The sequence below is a fragment of the Pagrus pagrus genome, assembly GCF_965226575.1.
Source record: "Pagrus pagrus genome assembly, chromosome: 18".
Taxonomy (NCBI): domain Eukaryota; kingdom Metazoa; phylum Chordata; class Actinopteri; order Spariformes; family Sparidae; genus Pagrus; species Pagrus pagrus.
The window spans coordinates 7212916-7226065 of record NC_140202.1 but is presented as its reverse complement, the minus strand read 5'-3'; the positions used below and the strand labels follow the sequence as shown (position 1 = coordinate 7226065).

Genomic DNA, 13150 nt, shown 5'->3' with positions numbered 1-13150 from the left:
TAAGAAGACTACAGCAGGGGGAGGATGGAGAGAAACAGAGAGGCTTACTGAGAATCATGCCTGACACAAGGTTTCAGTACTTGTAGTTTTGATATAATACCTGACACACCAGCCTTCACCTACACCTCTGACTTCACCACATTTTCAATGTCTATTGAAGGATGAAGGAGCAGGTTTTCTATCCAAATCAGTGTGAGGTAATTCATTAAAAGGTGAGTTAAGACAGACTCCCTATATTCACAATCATTGGGGGGTTATGGCCATCTCTATTTTTATCTTTGTATATTAGGTTTTCTATCATTTTAGCTTTCATGTATTCACATCTCCATACTCACATCTATGCAATTGTACAAAGACAATGACTTTTATTAAGAACCAGGTATTTGCCACCTCTTAAAATTAAAAGAAAAAAGGAGTTGTAGTGTTAATTAGTAAAACAAATTCCAATAACAACAACTCAATCATATCTGATTCTGAAGGACAATGCATAATAATAAACAATTACATTGAGGAAGTTAGGTTAACGATCCCTAGACTATATGGATAAAATAAAGCCAATCTAGCATTTTTTCATGATTTCTTTTCAAAATTAATGCTCTTTTCTGATACAACTATTATTATTGGAGGTGATTTCTATGAATGCTGATTTAGACCGATCTAAGTCAACAAATTCTTCAGACCATGGCAATCAAATTAACCAGTTGAGCAACACATGACCGATTATGGTCTTGGTGATATTTGGCACCTAAAACCCCCCACTAAACAAGAATATACATATTAATCATCCCATCACAATTCTCTCTCCCAAATTGATCACTTCCTCTCTAGCAACTCAATCATTTCAGAGATACAAGAAGTAAAAATCCAACGTATTACCATCTCCGAACCCAGTACAATAAGCATTATTTTTTTATTAAGAAAGCCAAATTTAAACCATGCACAAGATGGCATTTCAACACATCATTACATTTAGATCTGTCTTCAGTACATACTTGAGGAGAGAGTGGACATCCTCTAGTTGAGCTAAATGACTCTCCAACAACCTCTCTTTATAGAATATAACATCCCTTATAATATATAATACAATATTATAATAAGAAGACCCAGTTTCTCATCCAAAACATAAAACATAATGATTTCATCAACTAAAGCAACAACAAGAAAAAAATATCATACAATCTGTTAAAGTTTCTGTAGGGAATACTCTACCCCAAATGATATATCAAAAACATTTCAAACCTTCTACAGCAATCTCTACACACCGGATTGTACCTCTGACTAAACTATGATAAACACATTCCTTGATAACATTAATCTACCCAAACCAGACATTTATGCAAATATCTTAGACGGACCCATAACGCTAGATGACTGCTTTACAAGCACTTTTGGACCAAAATAAAAAATATTACCACTATTTATCAAAATGTGAACAGAAATGTACAAATCCTCCAGCATCCCACCACATATGAATTTAGCACTCATCTCAGTTCTCCTCAAACCTAACAAGGATCCAACTCTCTGTGCAAGCTACCACCCAATATCACTTATCAATAAAGACATTAAAGTTATTTGTAGCGTTCTATCCATGAGATTAGAAAAGGTCATCCATATCCTAATTCACTCAATCAAACTGGTTTTATTAAAAGGTTGACACTCCTCAAACAACAGTCTATTCGACCTAATAAATATGTCCAAACACCAAAAGATTAATTCATCATATCATTAGATCCAAAAAAAAAAAAAGGATTTGACCGTGTAAACCGGACTAACAATTGAAAGGTTGGTCATCAAATGGATTAAAATATTTTACTACTCACACAAAGCATCAGTAATCATCAATGAAATAAACTAATTTGCACATCTCATTTGCACTGTTTATTGAACCCCTAGCAGCCGCTCTTCGCCAAATCACCAAAATTACGACCACCAATACAACCCATAACGTCAGTTTATATGCAGACAATCTATGATAATGTCTACAAAAACCATCAACATCACTGTTTCATCAGTGTTTCAAATCATACAAAGGTTCTTGTCCGCAAACAATCTTTCAACATCCAAACTGGTAACTTCCATTATCTTGGCATTCACATTTCCTCAAATCTTCCAGAGTTGTTCCACCTCAACTTCATTCCCAATCCTTAAATCTACTGAAGAACAGGTAAACTGATGGAATCATTTATGATTATCCCTCACAGGTCGCATTGCAGCAATATTGGTCAGCTTCCAGGTGTGTATATACTGTATATATTTGTATATGTATATGTTTCCTGGAAAAGAGAGCACCGCTCTCAGTGAACCAACCTTGAATAAATAAGGGTTAAAATTAAAAAAAAATCCCAGTACCTGAATGACTGAATGGGTCAATTGCCAGTTATTCCCAAAACAACATTTATCACTGTTCCGAAAACAACATTAATATGTTTAATATGTATAATATGTATAATACATCAAACCTCTCCATGTCAGAGGTGCATGACAGTGAATGATCAGATCTTATTTTTAATAACACAGTCAACCCCTTGCCATGTCATCACTCTCCTGGTTGGAGTGGCTGGGTTTCCAATAGCAACAGGACAAGCAGAGCTGACAGGGTCTCTGTCTGGAAGATTTTATCTGCTGGATGTGTGTAATTACATCAAAGCTGGTCCGGTAAGTCAACATATCCACATATATCCAATATCCACAGCATATTTAATTATTATTTAGCCTTATTAAACACAGAGTGCTTAGTTGTGGTAGCTTAGCTGTTTTCGAAAGTGGCACTAGAGGCTCAGTTATGAGTGAAATGGAAGCCATTGTATCAACTGTTATTTTTTAAATATATTTTATTTCAGTCTCTCTCTCAAACTCAGCACCAACTGAACGATGTCTGAGCACTGCTTGAACAGAGATGGACGGAAAAGTGTGAACTAGTCAGCAGCTGTAACTTCAACGTGCATCACAGCATTGTGCCAGACAAGGGGTGAAAATTAGTGTGTGCACCCAGTTGATGTATTCCCATCGTAGTCAATCGGAGCTGGAGCTGATAAACACCCATAACTGTAGAGTCATTTGACCCAAGAGTGAATGGCAATTGTACCCATTAACATTAAAGAGCAAAAGACAGATGCTTGTGGGTCTTAGTGGGGATTTTGTCTGGTGTAAAAGGGCTATAAGTCATTATACTGACACTCAGATATCAGATCAGTACCATGTGTGATGTATAAGGTTTTGTGCCTTGCAGGTACCCGCTGTTGGCATGTACGTAATACAGAAGTAGAAAATTAGTTGTTGTTGTTGTTGTCCAGAGCTGAAGCAGCATGCTCTGTATGTTATCAGTGGTGGTCCTAGCTTGCATGATGCCCTGAGTGAACCTCACCTTACCCTAATTTGGTTCAATTCGATTGAATAGAATACCGTTTAAAATGTTTGCCCTTGTGTGGTTTCCCTTTTTGTTGGGTCCTTCTCAACCTGGTTGTAACAGTAGCAATTTGATTGTCTTTCAAACATGCTCGATCCTCCTGATTTGTTTACTCTCTCTGAGACGATTCTTAATTTTTTTTGTTTAGGTTTTGTTGCCTCAGAGCCTTATCATATATTACAGATCACTTTCACAGAGTTCCTGCTTAACACCCAAAGCAAAAATCCTACAAGCCTTTTGAAAACCAAGTGATGTGTTTTTAAACGTCCAATTTATTTTGACTGCTTGAATTGTGCATTAGAGGCTTTCAAGGACACTGACATTTTCATTTCACACTTTGTGTATTGTCTTGATTCCCAAAAAGATGATGCACTATGAGACAAGGTGTGAGACTTACCATATCTGTGTCAGACACTGGACCAAAACTGGTCACATAGATGTCGGTTTTCACTTCCGTTACTCTGTCTGCAAACACAAAGAAATAAATTCATTGCAGAAAGTTAGCTGTAATTGCAACTCTCAAACACTCCTATTCAGTTTTATACTTCTAAAAGGTAGGGGACTTGTGAGAAACAGATTAATGAAAGATCTGTCAAAAAAGTAGCAAAGGCTGAAATATCCTGACTTTCAGTGCCTAATGTGGGTCAAGCTCTAAAATTTGAGTTAGGTCCTTTAGCATGTGTGTAAAACTGCAAAGAAAATCATTGGCACCCAATGGGGGTCTACTGCCATTGGGGAGTTCAGTTCTATATTTGTACCATATTTTCTTGGGTGGATGATGCACATCAAGTGGCATCCACATGAATGCCAGGACCCAAGGTTTCCCAGCAGAGCATTGTGTTGTAACAAAATTCTCAATGTTATTCACTTCAACTGTCAGTCCTTTTAATGTTATGGCTGATCAGTGTATATGGATGTATGTGTTAATGGATCATTTTAGCACAAGGAAATTTACGCCAAATTAGATCATTGTGTGGAATAGCATATACACAGGTGGCCGGAAGTCAGCGACGTCATCAAAACAGTAAGACAGAAGGTCTCTGTTTTTTTTTTCCTAAAACTGTTCTGCCTAGCCCCGTCCTACTGTGCTGTAATGGCTTGTACACGTTGCCTGTTGCTAGCTGTGAGTGCTAGTCCCACTTGACTGTGCTCTGTAGATTTTTCAAAAGTTGGGAGAAATTCAAAGAAGTTGTGGTGGATGAATGGGTCAAACAAAGTACTTTCACAGAGAAGACTGGACTCAAGGTGAGGGAAGGAGCCCGTGAATTTATGTGACACAGTTACAAACACATAGAAATGCTGTGAGCATGGTTTATGAATCAGAGAGCATGGTTTCTAAACTTGATTTGTAAACTGAGAGTGCAGATTAAAATGACTCTTATTTTTTTTCCAGCTGATCTGAGGAGGGCGCCGTACACCCCATTACATTTTATCTTGTGTGGAGGGACGGTTCAGGCTCCAAACATAAATTAAACTTTGAGTGATTGTGGCGTACACAGGCATATACAGCAGAAATGTTGCAGTAATCAGTCAGTCTCGCATTACAGTACCTGGGGTGCTGAACATGGCACTGACATCATTTACTCTACATCTCCCACAAAAAAGATGAACTCCACAAGATGTTTTTTTTTTTTTCAGGTGCATGCCTCATAAATGTCAGAGCTGTAGCCTGAACACAAACCATAAATCCACCAAGTGAAGATCACCACATTTATCAAACACACACCTACACTATAAGCAAAAAGTTAATCCTGGAACAACTCTTAATATAACTGACACCTGCAACGCGACTTTCCAATTTCCATTTTGGATGACTGAGTAGAGAGACAAAACACTGAATGAGAGGTACAACTACCAAAATTCAACAGGCTAAGAAATTAAAAAAAAATGCATTTGAAGATAGTTGAAGAGCAACATATTCTCACTCTGAATTATAGCAGCTTGGTTGGTGGCCTACAGCCTAAAACTATGATGCTCTACCTCCCCTCTGGCGTCAGTTTTGCACGTGAAGATTACAAGGTTACAGGCTAAATTTATTGTCATTTTTTAAAACAAGGGTTTAAAAAAAACAAAACTATGTTTGAGTCCTTTGTGCTGTATCTATTTTAGAAAATGGAGTTATGGTAAATTGATGAGTCTCAAAGTACGAAAAACAAAGCAGGTCTGTGTATCATTTGTTCATTTGATATTCAATTGAGAATTCAAAATCAGAAAACGAAAAAATGATTAATGTCATTATTTGTTTATGAATGTGATACAAAAAAAAATCATGCATTGTTTTCCGTACTTTTGCTTTAATGCTAAAAAAAAACGGATCGATTTGTGTCCACTGGAAGTTATTTATTATGGCTTTATTGACTCACACTGTAGGTCTGGCTTGTAAACTGCTTTGTTTATGACAGTGTCTTGTAATAGGGTGAATGGTGTCTATAGTTTAACCCCATGCACCTCTATCACTTGTTTCTGGACTATGTTATTTCAGTGAGATGTTAGGGTCACAGTGTTGCATACAGGTTTACTTCAGAATTCAGGATAGGAAGTTTTCAAGACATAAATTTGTTTTGACTTCAATCTTCTTTTTTGTAGGTAGCATCCACTTTACATCTAACAAATTGTTACACACCTGGGATTTGAATTTATGACATTGGTGTTGCACTCAGAAACTGTGGGAGGCGCCAAATCAAATAAAATGCCAATTTCTACATGTAAAACTACCTGCAAAGCTGCATTACAGACACAATTACTGAATCTTTCCCCCACAGGTTGATGACCTTAGATCATTTTAAAACACACAAAGTGCACTGACATTTACTCCAATATGCAACATACTGTAGTAACCCCATTACTGTTAATACTCTGATGTTTTATTTACATCCAGCTGTCTCCACCAGACAGTACTCTGATATATAGTGTTTCAGCACAGATAAACCAATATAAGGACTGACCACGGGGACACTTTAGTGCTTTGTTCAGTGTGTATTATTACCAGTCTTCCAATAGGCGAATAGGTGTCTTTTTTCAACAGCTGTTAAATCACTGCTGCTGAGGGACATCAAGTCATCAAATTCCAAATGTTACATGTGCAAAGCACAATACACACATGTGTAACATTCATTTTGACATGTCCTGTGCTTTAAAATGAGCTCAGTGAATCATGTGTGATGAGCAGTTATAGAAGAACACGCCTGTGCAGTAATTCACCACATCACAAAAGCGATGAAACACTGACGGAACTCCAGACAAATGGGAACAATGAGGCTACAACTGTCTCTCATGGACCATGCATAAAATAAGAATTTCTCTTGTGACCTCTATTGTTCAGCCAACAGCTCCCATTCATCCATGTTTGTTTTGCTGTTGTTTTGCTTGTTGCCAAGGCACCAAGCTTTGATGTCAAGTCCAACCAAACAAGACAAGCCAAGCCCATCCAGCTTTACCAAGGCAAGGTCCCAATCACCATTATCAACTAACCACAGCAAACGCTCTATTCTTAATGTTGAGTAAATATACTGTATATGAGCACTGTTTGACAAAGAGAATAGTAAGCTGCTGTTTTCAGATACCTGTGTTCATGTGATGGCTGACAGGAGTATATAGACCACCTTGTACAACAAACCAACACACAGACCAATGTGCAATTTGAACTGTAATCACAACTCAACATTAAGATCCAAAGTGAGGACCCTCCTACATGGAGCACACATTAGCAGGTCAAGTTTGGCAGTATGGGCCGACAGGTACATGAAGCGGATGGTGATTCAACACTTACTATAATCATTTAACAATCTACAACCTCCATCACGCATTAGCTTATATACAATTTAACTGTCAATTCTGACAAAATAACCCTGATAATGTCATAGTGATGTCATCAGGCTTATATCAACTTGGGTAAGGAGATTTCAGATTTATAACAGCCAGTCTGACTTACAAACTGCAGGTATGAAGCTTGAAAGATGTGGGTATTCACCAGGCAGGAGTGGTCTAATGACTGACCTAACTAATGGATGCATTATGGGAAACGTGGAATTCAGTATTTGAGTTTGACTCATAGGGAAGTAAAGTCAAGATATCTCAGTCTCTGCTGCTACGATTTTGACCTTTTTTGTTTTCGTCTCTTTTGAGTTCCCCAACATTATAAACGTGTAATAGAAAATCACTGGAGAACTCCTTTACTGGTGCAGTATGTGAGTAGTCTTCACTGTCTTACCTCCCAGGCCTGGTCTCAGTCTGTTGTCGTATCCATCCAGCAGACTGTCCAGGATCTTGGTGAAGGTTGTGATATCTTTGGAGTTCTGTGTGGAATTGGAATCTGCTTTTGACCTAAATAAAAGACAAATGTGTGATTCTCGACGAAGAGAAAGAACAAAATAGACTTGTGAACTGAGAACTGTGGGGGTTGATACTTCTTAGAAATCTCCACCTACATTTTTAAATCCATTTAAACCCAGATTATTTCACACTAAACCTGGAAGGATATGTTGTGGTTTTGCATTTCTGCTATGTCAAATTTTGATATGCATTTTTAATCTTGTGCAAAATATTTGAAAATACTTGAAATTTAAATCCTTCGAAACAAAGCTGATTTATTCTCATTCTAAATAACCTTAAAGCAACTAATCATTACAGTTTTACTGTAAGCAAGACACATTCATGTTATGGCCCGTTTAAATTGTGCAATATCTTATGTATCTTATTCCACCATTTGAAATCACTTCAACTACAGACTTTGAGGAGCCTCCATAGTTTTCATTATAAACTGGTCAAACTTAAAAACTGTTAACATTTCTAGTGATCAGTCTACAAAGCACTTTTTTTCTTCAGAATTATAGATTCTGTTGTGTTACAGTTTATTTATAAGGAACAGTCCAACATTTTGGCAAATATGCTCATTCGCTCTGTGAGTGTTAAGAACTGTGCTCCATCAGGCTGTGGTTAGCCTAGCTTAGTGCAAGAACTGTGTGTGCAAAGTTGAGAAATACCAACATCTCTAAATCTTACTAATTAACAATTGTATCCCGTTTGTTTGATCCGTGCACAAATTGAAAGGTTAAAAAAATATATAATTTGTGGTTTTAGGAGGAGGTATGTGCTGGAACTATTTCTTGACAAACTGTGTTTAAAATGTTTAACTTAAAAGGTCCAATGTGTAAGAAAGTTGATTTTTGAGTGTCAATCCCAACTCGTTAAATACTGATGCTTTGGGATTGTAGGTTGGGTCAGCTGCCATCTCAGCATCAGTATTTGACAAATTGGGAATTCTTACAAATTGGACCTTTAAAGATACATAGATCTACCAAACACAACACAACACACACTTTATTATTTAATTCCTCAAAAAATTGAAAAAAAAAAAATGAATCTCCATAAGCTACATTAAACAACAACATAATAACAACACAACAATGCACATTCAAACGTGTTCAAAATCACTGCATCTGCAAGTACCAGCCTGTGTGTACAGTATATTGACATCAAATCTACAATACAGATCTTGCTCAAACATCTAGGAAAATGTTACAATGAAATGCTACAACGGCTACTATATGCCTCTTGTAACACAGCTGAGGATACATTTATTATAACAATCATCCTGGACATTTAAACCACTTTTAAACCCTGTTTGTTTATTGGCTTGTAAACACTTTCATAACGTTTTAAAATATTTTATGAATGAAAGTTAAAATTGTTTGAAATAAAATTCCCATCTCTGACCAAACAGATAGCCAGTCGTAATTTAGCATAATGGGTTATTTAACCAGTGGGTGGCGTGGGGTGGCACCCTGAAATATAATTGGCCACACCAGGTGCCACACCACGCCACCCACTGGTTACATAACCCATTATGCTAAATTACCTGCATTGGAGTTCTAAAACTAAGAGTTAGGATTTCTCACTATATATGTTTCATATGGTGATTTCACCCATCAGTAAGAAATATAAAATTGGCATTATGATCCAATTAATAATTAATTTAATAAAAAAATAATCAAATATTGAAATGGATTCAGGGACACAGATGAAGCCCTGGTGGTGTCTAATGTTAAATTAAATGTCTTACTAAATGTCTAATATCACAAACAGCACATTTTGTATATAAATGTAGGTGAAACAGAACAAGATTTGACATTGGGGAATAATGGGTAACAATCTGGGAATTAAAAAATATGTTGTGCTTCATGCATTTATTATGATGTTATTATTATATTTATTATATTATATATTATTGTGTGACCTACTGAGCAATAATATGAGTTTTAAGAAAATGAATATAAGTATTTTTACCTGCAGGGTATCTCTTCTCATATTATGGTGTACCTGTGTGTGACTATCTTTAAAAGTGGCAGACAGGTCATAAACAAGCATCAACCATTTATAACGTATGCGTTGGTAAACTGAATGACAGCTGAGACTGGCTCGCAGGGAGCTGTTGTTAAGCGACACTTCAGAGATGATCTGTGTAGAAAGGTTTGCCTGTGGTTTACATCTGCTGAGTTTCTGATGTAAGTTGAAATCATTTGAAGTTAGTCAGAAGAGATGTGCAGAGTTTGAAAGTAATGAAGTTAATTAAGATTCTCAGTGACTGCAGTAATCATGTCCTTTGCTGTTGATGACATTTACACTGTGGCAGGACAGAAAATCGGTCATCTTCTGCAATTGTCTTCGTTGTCCAATGGACACTTCTGGTTTTCAGTTTTCAGACAAGAGCATCAGGTCAGAAATACCTACAGTATAAATTATTTCCCTTGTAGCTATCAGTACTGTCCTGGCACATCCTTAGTATGAAAATGGACACTGTAAATTGGAAAGAATAAAGCTGTGCTGACACAATCTGAAGTGTGGAATTAATTCTGACTTTTTTTTTTTTTTTAAATGACTAAAACCAATTATCCTATTATCAGAACAGTTGGTGATATTGTAATAGTTCACCACTACTAGATTACCAGACGTTTTAATGTGAGACATGTAATCTAATATGAAAAACAAAGAATGGCAGAGGATCGTCAGAGGGGCCAATGTGGAAAAAAAGCCCTGCTCCTCTGTTCTAGCTCCTTAACCTGTTATAGCTTTTAAAACACACAAGTCTGAATATGAATTTCCTTTATTGTTTTCTTTATTTCTGAGTAATAAATTACCAGGACAATGAATTACCACAGCACGTGAGGCTTCTTTTCTGTTTAATGGCTGATAAACCTAATGGATTTATTTCATTACATTATGATTTGCATCACTACACGCTGTTCTGTGGAACACAATTTCTACTGTATGTGTAAAAATCGAATTGAACAGTACAACGTTACAGATGAACGAGGTTGCAGTTTGATGCTCGGGTTACAAATGAACTTTTAGAAGAGATTTGCTTGTAAGTCTGCTTCCATTAAGCTATCATCTCCGTCTAATTGCAGCGCGGTGCCAATGAGTGCCAATTCCAAAAGCTAAGATTCATCTAAACAAATGTATGTTTGGTTTAATATCGAAAATCTAAATCCACCAGAACGTCAACAAAACTCTTACATGACTGCATGTAGCACTGAGATACGTTTGAGATTTATCCTCCACAAACAATCCTGTTATTGTTAGATTTTTTCAACGAGGTCTGAAATTGCGCTTTCCATGTGGAAAGGTACCGAGCGCACAGACTCACCGTGAGGAGGGAAGATTCTTATATCAACGCGCTTTATTAACAGTATTAATGAAGCGGTGGTGTCAGTGCAGCTGCTGCTCAACCAAACAGTCCGTGAAACAGCCTTTAGGTCTGAGCACCAGAGAGCCGTGTCCGCTGCCTGTGCGCGCGGTCAGTCCGCCGCTCTTGTGACAGTATTCTGCGTTAATGTATATAAAAAAACACAAATCACTGACATAAAACTTACCGTGTCTGCCACAGTACGATCAAAGACACCAACACAGACATGGAACGTGAGCTCCATCGTCCTCTCATCGCTGAAGCCTGCGAACAAGACGGGAAAGGCTTTCAGTGCGCGTAATTTCATGGTAGAGCGGCACAAAGCACCTTACAGCTGTTACCACCGCACACACATCTCCATAAAGACAGACATTTCACCGATTTAGTCTCCTCACACCGGTGTTCTTTTCAGTTCAGTTAATCCAACACTCTGCAGAACAACTCTCTCCCCAAACACCGCCTGAACAAAGAGCTTTCCCCACTGCTTCTGTTGAGCAGAAAACGTCCAAATAAGTGAAATCTACCGAACGATAAATGCTGCCCACCTGAAACGCGACAGGTGTCTCCGGGGTTGCCAAGAGAGACTGGTCAGTGGCTGGAGAGATGAACGAGCCTTCCGCACAAAAGGAGTCGTAACCCAGAGAGATGAGCGCAGTTACTGTCCGTCCATTATGACAGCTCCTCCGACAGGGAGTCCCCACAGCTCACCCGCAGCTAACCTGAGAGTAAACTGTACAGAGAGCAGCGCCCTACTGTAGCACTGCACGCTCACAGATAGAAAGACTCAGGCGGAGTTGTCCGCCTGTAGGGAAGCGTTCATTTCACGGTAATGAGCTATTCGTGCGTACGGCTGCGCACGGTGAAGATCAAGCGTTTAAGTTGCATACAAAGAGTGCGGATGTCACACATGGGTAATAACAGCTGTTATGGTTAGTAGAATTAAATAAGGTCAGTTAATTGAATGTAAAAACAAGGAGAAAGAAAAAGCTTGGCAAAATGTGGAAAACTTATAGTGATCAAAAACAACCACTTAAAAATCCAGAGAAACCAACTGTAGCGTTCAGTAGAGAGTATACCTCCACGAAGGCCGAACAGACCCTTTTAATTCCATGAGTCCTGATCTACAAACTCCATAGCCCTGAATCACTCTAAATTTGAAACCACCCATAACTACTTAGGATCCACAACAAATTGTACTCACTCATAGACACCAGCATTATCCCCTGAGAAATTAATGTAAATGTTGAAAATCACTCGATCTCGCAATGTTAAAGAAAGATATTCCTGGATCCGGATCCACACCAACAGTTAATGGAGTCTGTTCTGGGCTGAGACACACTCTGCATCCAACTTTCATGTAAACCAGTTCAGTAGTTTTTGTCTAATCCTGCTGACCAACCACCCAAACAACCAACAAATCAGCATTGGTGAAAACACAACCTCCTGATGGAGATCATAAGAAACATTACATTTATTATTACACGAAGAAAAAATCTGTAACTAATCTGTTATTACAAGTAGTTCAACTGTTCCCGGTGTTGTTACCACTTGATAAGAATGAAAATATGTTGTGCATTCAGCTTCAAGACAGATACAGCCCTGAAACCAAGGCTTAGCCCAGCACCAGCCAGTATTGGCTTACTCATGTGACCAGATTGATGGACCAAAACTGGTCCAACACTGGACGGGACCAGATGCTTCTAACTGGAACAAGCTCTCAGGGCAATATGACCATCAACAAAGCCAAATCAGACAGCCATACAACATGGTCGAGAGCCAACTTACATTAGGTCCTCAGCTGCATAAAAAAATGTAGCATTCATTTTCCCTCTGAAAAACATTTAAAAGAATGCTACACTGAGCCTGATCTCACAGTATGTTTGCCAAATGATACATTTTGTAGAGGACTCCCACGGGTGTCAGTCGGCTGCACCATGACATCACTTTTGGTTGGGTGACAGGTGCAACAGAGGGCAGCTCTGACATACGCATCAGGGATAAGATGTTTAAGTATAAAACATCAAACATTATTTTTGTCTGGAATAACAGACTTCTCATAA

The 13150-nt window shown here is 38.0% G+C and overlaps 1 protein-coding gene across 1 annotated transcript in view; it reads right to left on the bottom strand.

The window, feature by feature from the left end:
- gabra2a (gamma-aminobutyric acid type A receptor subunit alpha2a) overlaps positions 1 to 11839 on the bottom strand; it is a 45890-nt gene extending 34051 nt beyond the window's left edge. The window contains exons 1-4 of the mRNA XM_084381258.1: positions 11636 to 11839; positions 11278 to 11354; positions 7617 to 7729; positions 3804 to 3871 (exon numbers count right to left, since the gene is read on the bottom strand). Coding sequence (XP_084237384.1) covers positions 3804 to 3871; positions 7617 to 7729; positions 11278 to 11345 — 249 coding nt within the window. The 5' untranslated portion in view covers positions 11346 to 11354; positions 11636 to 11839. The remainder of the gene's footprint in view (positions 1 to 3803; positions 3872 to 7616; positions 7730 to 11277; positions 11355 to 11635) is intronic.
- Positions 11840 to 13150: the final 1311 nt, after the last annotated feature.